The sequence below is a fragment of the Hypanus sabinus genome, chromosome 25 (assembly GCF_030144855.1).
Source record: "Hypanus sabinus isolate sHypSab1 chromosome 25, sHypSab1.hap1, whole genome shotgun sequence".
Classification (NCBI taxonomy): Eukaryota; Metazoa; Chordata; class Chondrichthyes; order Myliobatiformes; family Dasyatidae; genus Hypanus; species Hypanus sabinus.
In genome coordinates, this window is record NC_082730.1 from 19,569,054 (window position 1) to 19,586,111 (window position 17,058).

The following is a 17,058-nucleotide window of genomic DNA, read 5'->3' on the forward strand; positions in this document are numbered from 1 at the left end:
ACAAGATAACACTGATGCAGACATGTTTTATACATTTAACAAGGTGCTTTATTAATGTATTGCTTGGGCAAACAGTCAATAGATGCAATTGACACTACTTCCAAAATGTCATTTTTAAGTAGTAGCTTATGTTTGGCATAGACGTGAAAATGTTAAGGCCAAAAAAGGAAAATTGTAAGTTTCACTTTTACTCAGGTAAAAATAAAATCACTTTTGCCCAGTAACTCATTTTATTGCATAAGTTAAATACAGCAAAATAATACAGAAAGTCATGGCATAAGTAAAGGCAAACAAATGAGGTAACAGCAAATTTCACTTTTGCCCAGTAACAAGCCTTATTGCATTTAGTTGTAGCTGTCATCTGTGAAGAGACTATGGATGTAGGAAATGTTTCCAGGGTGACCCCTCTGTGGGAGTGGGGAAGATGTTGGTGGGGCCACCTGGGGGCTGGGGGTCCGTGAGTCCGTATGTGTAGCTATTGCAGTGGCTGCGAGGCTGATATTGTGGTGGTGAAAAGTACTGGGGGGGGGGGGGGGGGGGCATCATATTCCTCATCATTGCAAATCCCTCATCAACAGAGTTAGTTAGCTTTTCAATGTTCATCGTCAGCCGGGTCAATCTGTCTGTGAACTCCCTGTCGGTTGCCTCCATATGCTCCAGAATTTGTTTTTTTTAGTTTTAAGTCCTCCTGAGTGAGAGTCAAAAGCTGTCTGTCGTTTGGTAATTTCCATTTTTAACTTTTTCTAGTCTGTAACTGGACAAACGTGCACCAAGTCTTTCACAGCGAGATTTGACACCAAACATGTCGCTTGTTTTCTGTAGATGTGTCCTGCGCAAGCCCAGTAGGAGGAGATTCGCCCAAATACCCGTTTTAATGTGGACCTAGGTATTTTCAAAAACACCTGGTGTGGACACCTATCATTTTTACGTGAAACTAGCGTTTTCAAAATTATCTGGTCTAGTGTGGATGTAGCCTAAATACTTCAGTTACTGTTGCAATGTAGGAAATGCAGGAAACAATTTATACACTAAGCTCCCACTAAGTGATAATGACCAGATAATCTGCTTTTATAGAAATGTCAACTGAGGGATAAATACATTCATCAGTTTACTTCCTCTCCTGTTTTCCTCACATTATCTTCCTTGTCCGCAGTCTGGACCGTTACTTGGCACAATGTTTAATCCAAAAGGCAGCACCCAAACAGGGAAACGTTTCCTCACTACTGCCCAGCAGTAAAGCTCTTGACATGCAAAACTATCAGCAATCTGAAGGATTACCTGTATGACCCTCTTAGCTGATATTCACTGCCCTGCCAAGTGTTTCCAGTTTAACGCTCAAGCTTTATTTGTAAACTTTCATCAACTTAGTTGCTATATTTGAATTCAGAAAATAACACCATTTCTTAGCCACTATTAGGACCCAATTGAAAAATTTTAATAATGATGAGGATATCAAAAGCATCAGGTATACTTGAGATCAGCCAAACAGGGGCGGATTTCTCTTTATACTAAATATGTTTTCAGTGACCATTTTAAAAGCAGTTTCAGTCTGTGACGGGGACACTAAACTAAGAGACTCTTAACTAGGCACATGGAAAAAAGGAAAATGTAGGCTTATGGGCTTTTTTTAAAAAATTTTATTGAGATACAGCATGGAATAGGCCCTTCCAGATCTTCGAGCCACTCTGCCCAACAACCCCACCCCACCCCCTCCAATTTAATCCTAGCCTAATCATGGGACAATTTACAATGAACCAATTAACCAACCAACCAATGTCTTTGGAATGTGTAAGGAAACCGAAGCATGGGAGGGTGACCCAGAGGGTCACAGGAAGAACGTACTAACTCCTTACAGGCAGCAGCAGGAATTGAACCCGGGTCACCTACCTGTACTGTAAATCGTTGTGCTAACCACTACGGTACCATATTATGTAGGACGGAAGGATTGGATTGATGGTAGAGCAAGTTAAAATGCTGGCACAACATCATGAGCTGAAGGACTGTACTTTGATGTATTGTTCTATGTTCTAACATCCAGGGTAATTTCTTTTCCCCAGTGGTAGTGGCAAATCCTGGCACTACAAAGTTTCAGGGAACATTAAGAGAGATGTTGAGCCAAAGCTGAATACATTCAGGCAGGTGACAGCATTCTCAGAATACCTCAAGAGTTTCCTTCTCACACAAACCAGTAGAGAATGTACAACAGAATCAGGAACTATTAAAGGATGCAAGGAACAAAGAGAGGCAGAAAACTAAAGCATCTATTTCGAATAACTGGGGCAATGCAAAGCTTTTCAGAGCTAGTATAAATAGAGAGAAGATGGAAGAAGTAACCTTACTATAGTTTGCATGATAGAGAAATAATTACTCAAATAATCACTCCACACTTGCCATACTCTTGACCAATTATTATTAATTTATTGCCATTTAATGCCACATTCATCCCCATATTATCAAGAAATAATTGAAGAAGTCCAACCCCTTTAAACACTGAAGAAAATTACTTAATTCTCATGCTTTCAAAGTCTGGCATGGAACTTAGAAATATTTGAAAAATTTATCTCAAATTTTTTCTTCAGAGTATCGAGGAAGTTTTACAGTTTAAGGCCGTGAGAGTTTTTACCTTTATGACAATCTGTTTCAATTGTTAGAATACTTACTGATCTCGAGGGTGGAACTGAACTTTGAGAACGGGTGAAGGAAAGCGGAACCTTTGGTCACAGTCTCCAGACAGGACATCCCAAAGGGACACTATGTTATCAGTGGAAGCACTGACTAACTTATGCCCATCTCGGCTCCAACTGCAAGATATAAAATATTAACATTAATTAGTAAGCAGATAAGAACTCAGTATTTTGTTTGGCATAGGTACACTGTCTTTTATTTATAATCCCAATATTAACCATTGTACCTTTAAAAAATTCAGTCACAATATGGAACATTAAAACACAGGCAAAATAAAAATGTAATCCTCTCTAGTAAAGGGAAAAGGTAGAAAAAACTCTGTCCAGTGCATAACCAAACCAATGAGCCTCCAAAGACTCAAAGTAATGAATGCCAAAACTAAAACAATTCAACAGGGGCTGTTAACAAAATTATTATACTTTTAAACATACATAAGGTTAGTTCAACAGATGCTTCTAACAGTAGCCAAACTGTAACAGGAACTGTAATAACTGAGCTCAAAAGGATAATGTTCTACTAACAAAAGGCTCTGCAAAATGCAGATTATGCATCATTGTTGTTCCAGTATTTAATTGCATTGATAACAGAAAAGATTTCATGAAGGTGAAAGCAATTGGAGACGTTATAGAAATGCACACTGAGAAAGAACAAGCAAAAAGTAAAGCACAGTAACATTGTTCTGGTGGCTTGTTGTTCACAGAATTATCTAGTCAGGAGGTAACATGCAACTAGCTAGTTACAATCAGGATAAAGATAAGTGAGAAGTGGGAACTAATATTAGAATCAGGAGCAGTCCAAAGGCCCCACTGTGTCATGCAGCAAAATCACTGATAATCCTATGTGTTGCATGCTCAATTGCACTACCTCTATACCCTCCAATTCCAAGAGAGATCCCCCAAAATAAATGTACTGATCTCAGCTGTGAATAAACTCACATACTGAGCACCCACAGTGAACCAAGGGGCAATGAGTTCCAAAGATTTAAAATGCTCTGCATGCAAACATCTCTCCTTATCACAGGCTTAAATGATCAATCCCTCACTCTGAAGGAACATCACAGAACTCACAATCCTCTCGAGTTCATGGAACCAAAGCCTCAGCACTTACCAAAATGTTATATATTTCAAAAAGTTTACTTCTCATTCTTCCAAACTCCAGACCGTGTAAGGCAATCCTTCTTCATGGAACAAGCCCTTGAATCTGGGGCTTTGCAACATGCATATTATTTGTTAAATACATGAGACCCCGCCACACAAATAATAAATTACCATAGTGAGCAAACTGGATGTATGTGCGCACTGATGATCTTGGCGATTCCTCTTGTCAGGAAGTCCCAAATGACGATGCGTCCATCATTACAACCAACAGCCAGCAGCGTACCCCACCTGTTAAAGGTGCAGGTGAGGGCCATGCTGATGCAGTCCAGAGTTCCATCTGCCTCCTACATGTTAAAAGTATATACTTAATCACATCAGAAAGAAATATAACTTACATCAAAATAATCATATATTTACATAGCAACTATAATATAATTTTTAAAATTCTGCAAGAGATTTCAAAGGAGAAGGTAACTTCAACTGGGTTACCTGCACCTTGTGGGTGAGAAAATCTGATCAAGTATTTTTTAGGCTGGAGATCTAGGGAGGAAATTGAAGGGCTTCTTACATTGACAAAAGGTCAAGTGAAATGAGAGTTGGGATGGGGGGGTGGTGCTACCTGCCTTCCATCTTAGAACACCAATCACCTCAGAATCCTTTCTCACCACTCTCCTTCTCCTTATTATACTGGCCACTTTGCCTCTTCGCTCAGTTTTGAATCAGGATATCAACCCGAAATCTTGACACTTCTTTTCTTACCACGACTGCTCCTTGCCCCACTGACTTCTTCCAGCAGATTGTTTGTTGCAAGTCATTGGGCACAAAGGTGATAAGCGAACAGCACCTAACACTAGTCCAGGTGTGCAGAGAATTCTGAATGAGTTTATTAAGGAGGATGCAACAAGGGAAAAATTCAGGAGGTTACTGAAACATTCAAGCTGAAAGGTGGTAAAAGCACTAATGAATCTTTCAGCAGTAAATGAACTGAGGCAGGAAGGTGACTAAAAACTTAGAGGTAAAAGTGGGTGGTTTTGATGATGTAGAGAAATATGCTTTTGGAGGATCAATCATGATGCCCAAGTTCCAAACATTCAAGTAGAGCCTCAGACACCAGCCAGGGAAGATAGAATCAGCAGCCTGCTGAAAAAGTCTGTGTAGGTCAAGGATTGTGAGAATCACTGTATGATATCCTGAGAACGAGAAACAATGCAAAATATTTGCTTTTAGGCAGCTCTACTATACTAAAACATCAGCCCAGATTCATAAATTCAGTGATAAAATATTGTTTAAATCCTAACATTTAGATCTGTGCTTCTTTTCGGCCAAGTCATGAGTGGTTCTACACTTACAACCAACTTCAAGTACAAATCAATGCAACTATTTTAAAATACACACTGAAAGAAAGGGTTTCATTCAATGACAGGAATCAAAACAATCACAGAGGTAAAACGACAAAATGAAAAGATAAAACAAGAGTAGGCCATTCGGCCCTTCAGGAGTACTCAAGCATTCAATAAAATCAGGATCTTTTAACTCAGTGCCACGTTCATTTTGTTACCTGCCCTTCTAGTTTTCTGATTTATAATTTATATTTAAGGACACTAAATAATATTTCAGATTTCCTTATGAAACAGGAGACAGCCACTTGGGTCATCAAGATAATATATTGTCCAGAGCAACGTAATTCCTAGTCAGCCCTCATTCCCCACTTATTTCCTTACAACCTATTCTCTTAAGCATGTGCATTGACCATCAACCACCCTGCACACACAGACAAATTTTTCTACTACATACCTACCTCAGGAACTGTTTATCTCAGTAGCTCCTTCATTTAACAACCAGAAAGTATGTAGGAGGAAAGCGGACCAACCAGAGAAATCCACACAGTTGCAGAAAAAAATGGAAATTCACACAGCATAGGAAATAAGAATTGAACCCAGGTCTCTGGAGCTGGGATACATCTGCACTAACTGTAGCACCCCAATGCCGTCTTATTCCCATCACTGCTGTCTGTTTACTTGCATCGCTAACAATAATTCTGGTTTTTGGGCTAAGATCCTGCTGACTTTAATCATCAGGGTTATTCTTTCCTGCTACCCATTTTATCTAAGTCTTCTAAAAGTTGGCTATCCTGGTATTATATTTCCCCAACGATCAATTACAACCATTACTCCATAAATAAATCATATTTGACTGTGCTGAATTACTTCTATATGTATCACTAACTTATTTGTCTTGCTATGAATACTACAACCTTGGAGACAAAGGGTATAGCAGTTTGTTGCCATTTCTGCAAATGGAGGTTACAGTCTCACATTTGTGTGTTCCAGCCCTTCTTGACACACTCTGACACCTATTCCATCACTCTGCATTATCAGCTTGTCTTTTCTTTTTTCCATGTGTTGTTTTCTTTATTTCCCCTCACTAGAACCCTTACATGCAATTTTTAGTTTAAAACCTCATCTTTAGAACCATTTACTTGATTTATGAGTACCCTGACTCCAGCCTATTTCAAGGGGCCAGTCCCCTTTCCCCAGTAGTGGGACTGCTAAATGGTGGCTATAAACAGAAACCCTTTTCTTCCACACCAATATAGTAAACAATCTACTCAAATAAAATCACAAATTATAGGAAGAGATTATATTGCTCAGATTGCTGCTAAAATAACAGCTAAGAACAAAAGACAGCATATTAAAAAGGCTTACCTCTGGATAGTTCTGTCCAAAGGACTCTGTTTAAAAAGAGAAAGTGAAAACCGATCATTTAGAATACCAAGACACACCGCCGATAATTATTCAAGCAGGTTTTACCTTTATTCTGTCATGATTTCCAGCTTTAAAGATACTGTTCTGCCCCAACATGTTCATCTTTAGGTTTCTTATGGTGAGGAAGGCAAATGCAATGTTAGCATTCATTTCAAGAGGTCTAGAATATAGCAGCAGGGATGTGATGCTGAGGCTTTATCAGGCACTGGTGAGGCCTCACCTAGAGTTTGGGCTCCTCATCTTAGAAGAGGTGTGCTGCCATTGGAGACAGTCCAGAGGAAGTTCACAAGAATGATTCCAGGAATGAAAGAATTATCATACGAGGAATGTTTGATGCCTCTGGATCTGCAATCACTGGAATTTAGAAAGATAAGTGGGGATCTCATTGAAACCCTTCGAATGTTGAAAAGCCTGGACAGAGTAGATGTGGAAAGAATGTTTCCCATGGTGGGAGAGTCTAGAACAAGAGGGCACAGCCTCAGGATAGAGGAGCATCCATTCAAAACAAAGATGCGGAGAAATCTCTTTAGCCAGAGCGTTGTGAACTTGTGGAATGTGTTGCCATGTTCAGCTGTGGAGGCCAGGTCGTTGGGTGTATTCAAGGCAGAAATTGATAAGATTCTTGATTGGACATGGAAATAAAGGTTACGGGGAGAAGACCTGGAAATGGGGTTAATAGACAAACAATAGACAATAGGTGCAGGAGTAGGCCATTCGGCCCTTCTAGCCAGCACCACCATTCACTGTGATCATGGCTGATCATACACAATCAGTACCCCGTTCCTGCCCTCTCTCCATATCCCTTGACCCTGCTATCTATAAGAGCTCTATCCAACTCTCTCTTGAATGCATCCAGAGACTTGGCCTCCACTGCCTTCTGGGGCAGAGCATTCCACATATCCACCGCTCTCCGGGTGAAAAAGTTTTTCCGCATCTCAGTTCTAAATGGCCTACCCCTTAAGGAGGAGAAACAAGAAAAGGATCAGCCATGATTGAATGGCAGAGCAGACTCGATGGGCCAAATGGCCTAATTCTGCTCCAATGTCTTACGGACTTAGAAAATAAAATGGGAGCATTTGGCACACAATGGCACTGCTGCCTCTATGAAAGACAAGCACCCATAACTTTTCTGTTCTTTTGAAATAGCCCCATACATTTTGTCCAATTCCTTTCTGAACTTTCCAAAATCGAATACGGGATATTTCCAGGCAGCTCAGGTTGCTAGTCACAGGGGATGCAAGAATACTTTCTCCTTGAAGGAAGGAAAAAAAAATTTCCTGGATTTCCTGTGACTGTGAAGTCATGATATGGAAAATTTGAGCTCAAAGTTTCATCCTCGAATCCCATGTACACCATTCCTACTTTATTTGATCCATGGAGAAGATGGACTTTTAGAGACTCATGGCCTCTAGTTGTATAAATTTATTTGTTAAGAATTCTTCAATAATTTAACAATTAAATAAACCAGTGTTTATGAATAACCAAATCAGCAGACATAGAAACATAGAAAACCTACAGCACAATACAGGCCCTTCAGCCCACAAGGTTGTGCTGAACATGTCCCTACCCTAGAAATTACTAGGCTTACCTATAGCCCTATATTTTTTTAAGCTCCATGTACCTATCCAAAAGTCTCTTAAAAGACCCTATCGTATCCACCTCCACCACCTTTGCCGGCAGCCCATTCCACACACTCACCACTCTCTGTATAAAAAAACAACCCTGACATCTCCTCTGTACCTACTCCCCAGCACCTTAAACCCATGTCCTCTTGTGGTAACCATTTCAGCCCTGGGAAAATGCCTCTGACTATCCACACGATCAATAACTCTCATCATCTTATACACCTCTATCAAGTTACCTCTCACCTTCCTTCACTCCAAGGAGAAAAGGCCGAGTTCACTTAACCTATCCTCATAAGACATGCTTCCCAATCCAGGCAACATCCTTGTAAATTTCCTCTGCACCCTTTCTATGGTTTCCACATCCTTCCTGTAGTGAGGCGACCAGAACTGAGCACAGTTCTCCAAGTGGGGTCTGACCAGGGTCCTATATAGCGGCAACTTTACCCCTTGGCTCCTAAATTCAATTCCATGATTGATGAAGGCCAATACAGCGTACGCCTTCTTAACCACTGAGTCAACCTGCGCAGCTGCTTTGAGCGTTCTATGGACTCGGACCCCAAGATCCCTCTGATCTTCCCCACTGCCAAGAGTCTTACCATTAATACTATATTCTGCCATCATATTTGACCTACCAAAATGAACCACTTCACACTTATCTAGGTTGAACTCTATCTGCCACTTCTCAGCCCAGTTTTGCATCTTATCAATGTCCCGCTGTAACCTCTGACAGCCCTCTACACTATCCACAACACCTCCAACCTTAGTGTCATCAGCAAATTTACTAACCAACCCTCTACTTCCTCATCCAGGTCATTTATAAAAATCACAAAGAGTAAGGGTCCCAGAACAGATCCCTGAGGCACTCCACTGCTGACCAACCTCCATGCAGAATATCACCCGTCTACGACCACCCTTTGCCTTCTGTGGGCTAGCCAGTTCTGGATCCACAAAGTAATGTCCCCTTTGGATCCCATGCCTCCTTACTTTCTCAATAAGCCTTGCATGGGGTACCTTATCAAATGCCTTGCTGAAATCCATATACACTACATCTAGTGCTCTTCCTTCATCAATGTGTTTAGTCACATCCTCAAAAAATTCAATCAGGCTCGTAAGGCACGACCTGCCCTTGACAAAGCCATGCTGACTTCTCTTAATGATATTATACCTCTCCAAATGTTCATAAATCCTACTTCTCAGGATCTTCTCCATCAACTTACCAACCACTGGTCTATAATTTTCTGGTCTATCTCTACTCCCTTTCTTGAATAAAAGAACAACATTCACAACCCTCCAAACCTCTGGAACCGTTCTCATCCCTATTGATGATGCAAAGATAATTGCCAGAGGCTCAGCAATCTCCTCCCTCGCCTCCCACAGTAGCCTGGGGTATATTTTGTCTCATCCCAGCGACTTCTCCAACTTGAATCTGGAATCTCCAACCTGGTCAACTTGAATCTTTCATCAGTGGAGGAATTCAAAAGCCAAATTTTCCTTCACTTGCTACGATAAAGAATATATAAATGCATGTGACCACCTCTTATAGGTAACTTATGAGTAGAATCTTACTGGCTGGATTTTCTATGTTACAGCTAAGTATCATTTAAAAAACAAAATACTGCAAACTCTATTCAATCCAGAATCAAGTAAGCCCATAATATTCAACATTTATGAAGCTACTATCCATAGCTAGTTCTCCATCCATAGTCAGCAAGTAGATTTGTTTAGTTCAAACTTTAAAGTAAAATTATCAGAGTTCATACATGTCACCACATACAACCCTGACATTCATTTTTCTGCGGGCATACTCAGCAAATCTATAGAATAGTAACTGTAAACAGGATCAATGAAAGATCATGTAGAGCATAGAAGACAACAAATTGTGCAAATGGAAATACAAATCAGGAGCAATAAATAGCAATAAGATAAAGAGTCTTTAAAGTGAGATCATTGGTCAGGGGAGTATCTCAATAGATGAGTGTAATTATCCTCTTTCGTTCAAGAGCCTGATGGTTCAGTGGTAGTAACTGTTCTTGAACCTTGTGGTCTGAGTTTGAGGCACTTGTACTTTCAACCTGATGGCAGCAGCGGGAATAGAGCACGGCCTGGGTGGTGAGGATCTTTGATAATGGATGCTGCTTTTCTAAGGCAACATTTTATGTAGATGGGCTTGCTGGTTGGGAAGGCTTTGCATCTGATGGACTGGGCCGAATCCACTATCTTTTGTAGGAATTTCCGTTCAATGGCATTGGTATTCCCATACCAGGCCATAATCCAACCAGTCAATACACTTTCCACTACATATCTATAGAGGTCTGTCAAGGTTTTGATATCATGGCAGATCTCCACAGCTCCCAAGTTGTCATGCTGTCTTGCACTTATATGATGGGCCCAGGGCAGATTTAGTCGCAGTGGTAGAATTCCCATTCATTCAAAGAGGTACAATTATTAATCTGAAATTTTGAACATGGAACTGAAAAGTGGCAAAGAACTCACAAGCACACAAGACTGCTTTTTGAACCTTTTCACTTTTCTTTTTAGAATTGTGTATCCTGGCAGACTTTTCCTAGCATTGGGTGCAATGGCTGACTCACCATCACACTCAGCAGTGCTATGATACCGTCGATCAGCACAAGTTATAACAGAGTCATTACAGTGCAGAAGGTCAAATGTCATATCTAGTCAGTACCAATTCTACACAGAACAAAGATTTCAGTCCCATTGCCCTGCTCTTTCCCAACTAGCCAGTCTTTTTTTTTTACTTTCAAAGTTCTATCTAATTCTCTTTTCAGAGTCACAGCCAAGACTGAACCCATCTCACATTTAGGCAGATTACCAAAGATGCCTAGTTTCTGCATTAGGATTCTTCATGTCATCTGTGGATTTTTACCAATCATTTTACCCCTGCACTGTTCTTCCAGTCTTGTTCTAATAGGAAATGTTTCTCCATTTAACCTAAATCACCAAGATTTGATACACTTCTAACAAATTTTACATCAATTACCCACAAACAGTGTACTGAATTAAACTAACCCCATACATTTGCACACTGCAGGCTGTATCCCTCTATTCTGGGGGGTTCACAACCTTTATTATACCATGGACTAAGCAAGGAGTCCTCGGACCCCAGGATGGGAACCACTGCTCTATTTCCCTGCCTGTTCATGTGTCTAAATGCTCTTAAATATTGCTATCATATTTAACATTGTGTCCAAACACCTACTGCTCCCTGCACAAAAAAATCTTACCTTATAAATATTCTTTAAACTTTCCCCAGCCACCTAAATCCCATACTCTCTACTAATTGACATTTCCACCCTGGGAAAAATGACTCTGGCAATTTACCATAATTCTGTCTCTCATAATCCTAATAAATTTTCCATAACTGAGTAACCACATGCCATTTCTAGACCAACCTGACTTTATTTGGATGCCTGGTAAGCATGGGATCAGGTTCTCAGCTTCAACTTTCAAACTGCCAACCAATCCCATATATCTAGTCCACAGATGTGGCTGAAACCCTTTATCCAGAAGTGCCTACCACTACCCCCATTCTTAATCAGCCTTCCCCCTCATCAAACTAGCTAGGAGTTGAAGCACAGAGAAATAGAGTGCCTATGAAAATTATTCACCCACCCTGGAAGTTTTCATGTTTTATTGGCTTCAAACTTTGAATCATACTGGATTTAATCTGGCTCTTTCAACAGTGATCAAAAGAAAGACTCTTCCATATCAAAGTGAAAACAGATCTCTACAAAATGATCTAAATTAATTGCAAATATTAAACGCAAAATAATTGATTGCATATGTATTCATCCTCCTTTAATATGACACACCAAATCATCATTGATGCAGCCAAATGGCTTTAAAAGTCACATAATTAGTTAAATGGAGATCTGTTTTTGAAGATCTGTACGCAGTCAAGGAATATCAATAGATTGTAGTAAGAAAAAAACCACCTGTATCTGGAAGGTCCAACTGCTGGTGAATCAGTATCCTAGGAAATACTACACCATAAAGACAAAAGAACACTCCAAGCAACTGCGAAAAGGTTATTGAAAAGCATAAGTCAGGAGATGGATACAAGAAAATTTCCAAGTCATTGAATATCCCTTGGAGTACAGTTGAATCAATCATCAAGAAATGGAAGAATATGGCACTGTAGTAAATCCACTTAGAGCAGGCCGTTCTCAAAAATTGAGTGACCGTGAAAGAAGGGAACTCGTGAGGGAGGCCACTAAGAGACCTATGATAACTCTGGAGGAGTTACAAGCTTCAGAGACTATGCATACAACAACTGTTGCCCGGATGCTTCACCGGTCGCAGCTTTATGGGACAGTGGCTAGAGTTTGCCAGAAGGCAGCTGGAAGAAGGCTCTATGATTTGATGAAATTGAGGTTTTTTGCCATCAGATTAACCGCTATATTGGCATAAACCAAACACCTCACATCATCAAAAACACATCATCCCTACCGTGAAGCCTGGTGGTGGCTGCATCATGCTGTGGGGATGTTTCACTGAAGCAGGCTCTGGAAGGCTTGTGAAGGTACAGGGTAAAATGAATGTAGCAAAATACAGGGAAATCCAGGAGGAAAACCTGATGCAGGCTGCAAGAAAATTGCAACTTGGGAGAAGACATGTTCTCCAGAAAGACAATGACCCCAAGCATAAAGCCAACGCTACACAAATAGGATTTGTAGTGCTACACAGGCTTAAAAACAACAAAGTTAACGTCCAGAAGTGGACAAGTCAGAGTCCAGACCTCAATCCAATCGAGAATTTACGGCTGGACTTGAAAAGGGCTGTTCTCTCATAACCCCCGTGCAATCTGACAAAGCTTGAGAAGTTTTGTAAAGAAGAGTAGGGAAAATGTGCAGCACCCAGATGTGCAAACTGACAGGGACCTACCCACACAGACTCAAGGCTGTAATTGCTGCCAAAGGTGCATCTACCAAATACTGACTTGAAGGGGATGAATACTTATGCAATCAATTATTTTGTATTTTATATTTGTAATTAATTTAGATCATTTTCAAGACATCCGTTTTCATTTTGACATAAAAGTCTTTTTCTGTCAGTGTCAAAAAAGCCACATTAAATCCATTATGATTCCATGTTGTGAAACAAAAAGAAATGAAAACTGCCAAGAGGGGTGAATTATAGGCACTGTAAGAATCTGAAGCAACAAACAATCCACTGGAAGAACTCAATGAATCAAGCTGCAAAGAATGGGAGAAAAGGAACTAGCAATGCTTTGGATCAAAATCCTGCATCAGGACCACTGCAGGGGGTTTCAACCTAAAATGTTGACAATTGCTTTCTTCCTTCAGATGCTGCTTGAGTCACTGAATTCCTCAACAGAGAATTGGTTGCACCATCAACAACTTGGCAGCTCATTCCCACTTACCCTCCTTGGCTACTTCTCCCCTATCCCACCCCCTCTGACGTAGCTGTTACAACCCATCCCCTCAACCTCACACACATCCTTCCAGTCTTCCCCCCCCCCCCCCCAGCTTGGCAGCACCTCCCACCACACTTTTGTCCACACACAAATTCCTCAATGTTGGCAGTATTCTCCCTTCCCCACCTCTCTGGTAGGCTCAGCCCCCTTCCACCTCCTCCCCCCCCCCCTCACCACGACAGCATTCACATTTGCGCCCCCTCCCACATTCCCCTGCTTGGTAGCTGGCCCCCTCACTCCCTCCCCACCCTGAGAGTTCCCTCCCCCTTGCCTCTCCCCTTCTATCCCAACTTGGCAGATCCCCTACAGCACCTTGCTCCCACCTTACCTGCCTCCGTTTGACAGCTTCCCCATTCTCCGTTCACATTCCTCCTCAACTGCTTGGCTGCTTCTCGTCTTGCTGTACCCTTCCCTACCCATCCACCCAAAGAACCCAGTTTCATTGTTCCTTTTCCCTCCCCAACTCGCATTTAATCCAGCTTGCTGCATTATAGACTGACTGCTTACCCAACACAAATCAAACCTACAAATACATTTTGGCTGTCACTAAGTCATCCCAGCTGGCTACTAAATTTAGCCAGTCAGACAACACCAAAAGAAAGAAAGAAACCCCAGAATTCAGGTCAATAAGTCCATCCCCTTCACTCAACCCTCATCCATTCCCAATTCCTCTCCCCCTTCCTCCTCCCAAACACCCCCTCAATTCCTCCTGTTCCCTCTCTATTCACTCCCAACAGCCGCCCCATTAATACCTCCTCTCCTTAATACTCTCCCGCCCGATATTCGTCCACTCCCACTCCACCCTCATCCCCTCCACTAAATCTCAGCTCCTCACTTCCACTCATACCCAAACTCCTTCCCCCATCCCCTCCCCTCGCTCACCTAGAAGCTCCAAATTCATCCTGGCCGCCTGCCGCTCTCCGACCGCCGCCGCTTCAGCACTGGGCCACGCTCCGATAATACGCCGCCGCACCGGATTCTGCCGGCACACCGAGAGCGACCACTGCCTTCAGTCCATTCTCCGTGAAGCCGTCGCTTTTGGCTCTTTTCTTCCTCAACTCTCCCTGGATCGACGCAAAAAGCGGCGCCTGAACTCGCTAGGCCTCGGCGGCAAGTCCAACCTGACAAACGGTCCCCTGCGCGGAGAACACCATCGACCACATAAGGTTCCGGCTTCTGTTCCTAAACGAAGCCATCAACTATAGGATATTCAACCCCCGAATCTTTATGTTATCTTTCAATTAATCATCACTTATATATCATTAAATCATTCTTCATTGTCTTCTTCCAAATTCCGTAATTGTTTTAGTTATAATGGATCCATGAATCTATTCTTTCACACCTACGTGATAGAAACTTTGACAGCTGCCATATCCCAAGATGGACATTTATGGTTGGTGTCAAAGTGGGTAAATCTGTTTAATACCCGTTTTCATGGTGTAGAATTGTTATGGTGCAAAAGGATATCGATTCATCCCGTGGAGTCAGTCCTTGCGCTTTCTCCATCTAGCTGATTACAGACTTCTCAGAAAACAAGGTGAACTGCGAACCTCTTTCACCCACCCCTCTGTCTAGCTCCAAGTGTGTTTCCTCCTTAAAGCCAGTGCAATTATGTTTTCCATTCTGTTCTTACCGCAGATTTTTAATATTGACACTAATCGACCAGAACATGTAGTGATGTGCAACTTTGAGGCAATGCCGTTAATTTTATTTAACTTGAAACATTACAATCAGAATCAGGTTTAATTATCACTCCCGTATGTCGTGAAATTTGACTTTGTGGCAGCAGTACAAAGCAATACATAATAATAGACAAACAACAATTGTAAAGAGTTATTTTTTCTACTGGTGTTGGAATTCAACACTAGTGGAAATCTTTGCATTATGTAGAAGAGTCATAATGCAAATATTTTTACTCCACCACATTGTGAGATGGATGTAAGATTTAAATAAATTCAGTTCTCCAGAATAACTGGAATCTTAAGGTGTTGAAGATAAAGTGCCAGGATGCTATTACAAACAACATCTAGACTAGAAGATTGTGCAGTTTTCACCACTTCCTTTGAAAAAGTTTATTGAATAGGTAAAGAAATAAATGGTGGTGTCCTGGGAAAAAAGAAAGGTTGTTTGACTGCCAGGATTACACCAGTTGAATAATGTAAAATCTGTTATTTTCCAGTTGATTTGAAGAGCTTTAGGGAATGGGAAAGCAACAGGGGCATGGGGCCAAAGAGTTCAAGACAATACATCTTCCATCAGTTTATCCAATGGGAGCAGGAATCCTTATCTCTCATACTGTGTATCATTTATTTATAATATTACATAACAATGAAAAAAATTGCCTTAGGCAGATCAAAACCAATCTACACTGCATTTATTTCAAATTTCAGATTCATTAATTTATTTGCCACACATTCCAACATAAGCGTGCCCACAATGTTCAGCAGAACAACGACAACAAGGCAGAACCCATTCCTCCCCCTCATCCGCCCACTCCCTCATTCACACTGACAGACAGTCCTCCAACCTCCATTGGACTTGCAGACTCACAAACGTTGGCCTTCGACTTCCCCAGTGGATTCGGCCACTGGGCCTTGACTTTTGGACCTCTGATCTACCTACGGACTTCGATCTTTGCTATCGACCCCAGAATTGCTGCAGAAAATACAACAGGGTCTATTATGCTCTTGAGTACTTCAGAATCTACATGTTAAAAGATTAAGTTTGGTTCTTTATCAAAATCCACTCCTTATGTTCATCCTTTCCACCTGCTTGTAACCTTTCTGAACAATAGTGTTTAGAGTTAGCCCCAATACATCCACCCCCAGAAACATGGCCTTCCTGCATTGGTTGGCCAAGTTACGAGACATCAGCAAGAGTGAAGTGGATTCCCATTCTTACATTTTACCCTTGTGATAGCCTTATTAGGATGGGTAAAATTTAACAAGCATAACAATTTAAACATTTAAAATAATTTAAGAATGTCTTTAAATAATATTGTGGTAATATTTTGTTCCCTGTTGAATCTCTGTGTTGTTTCCCTTGAGGATGCAGAGCCCCATTATACTTCAAGTATCCTCAAAGGTGACAGGTCATGGTTATTGTACAGAGTAGGGCTTGAAACCATAACCTTTTACTTTTGGGTCTCGGCCCAAAACATCTCCTGTTTATTCCTCTCCGTCGACGATGCCTGACCAATGTTTTGTCTATTTATTTTTGGGGGTACAGTGTGGAATCTTCGAGCCACGTCACCCAGCAGCCGCCAGACTTAACCCTAACCTAATCACGGGACAATTTATTTTACAATGTCCAATTAACCTAACAACCAGTATGTCTTCCGACTGTGGGAGGAAACTCACGGGGAGAACATACAAACTCCTTACAGGCGTTGGCAGGATTTGAACCCTGAACTATAAAGTGTTGTATTA

General features: G+C 41.3%; 1 protein-coding gene across 3 annotated transcripts in view; it reads right to left on the reverse strand.

Moving 5' to 3' along the window:
* Positions 1-14,745, reverse strand: part of rbbp5 (retinoblastoma binding protein 5) — a 43,871-nt gene extending 29,126 nt beyond the window's left edge. The window contains exons 1-4 of one of the 3 annotated variants that reach the window (XM_059950247.1): positions 13,959-14,336; positions 6,488-6,513; positions 3,954-4,126; positions 2,661-2,801 (exon numbers count right to left, since the gene is read on the reverse strand). In XM_059950247.1, coding sequence (XP_059806230.1) covers positions 2,661-2,801; positions 3,954-4,126; positions 6,488-6,513; positions 13,959-14,100 — 482 coding nt within the window. In that variant the 5' untranslated portion in view covers positions 14,101-14,336. Of the gene's footprint in view, positions 1-2,660; positions 2,802-3,953; positions 4,127-6,487; positions 6,514-13,958; positions 14,337-14,512 lie in introns of those variants that run through there. The other 2 variants (XM_059950246.1, XM_059950248.1) reach the window with 2 other exon arrangements.
* Between the last annotated feature and the right edge of the window lie 2,313 nt (positions 14,746-17,058).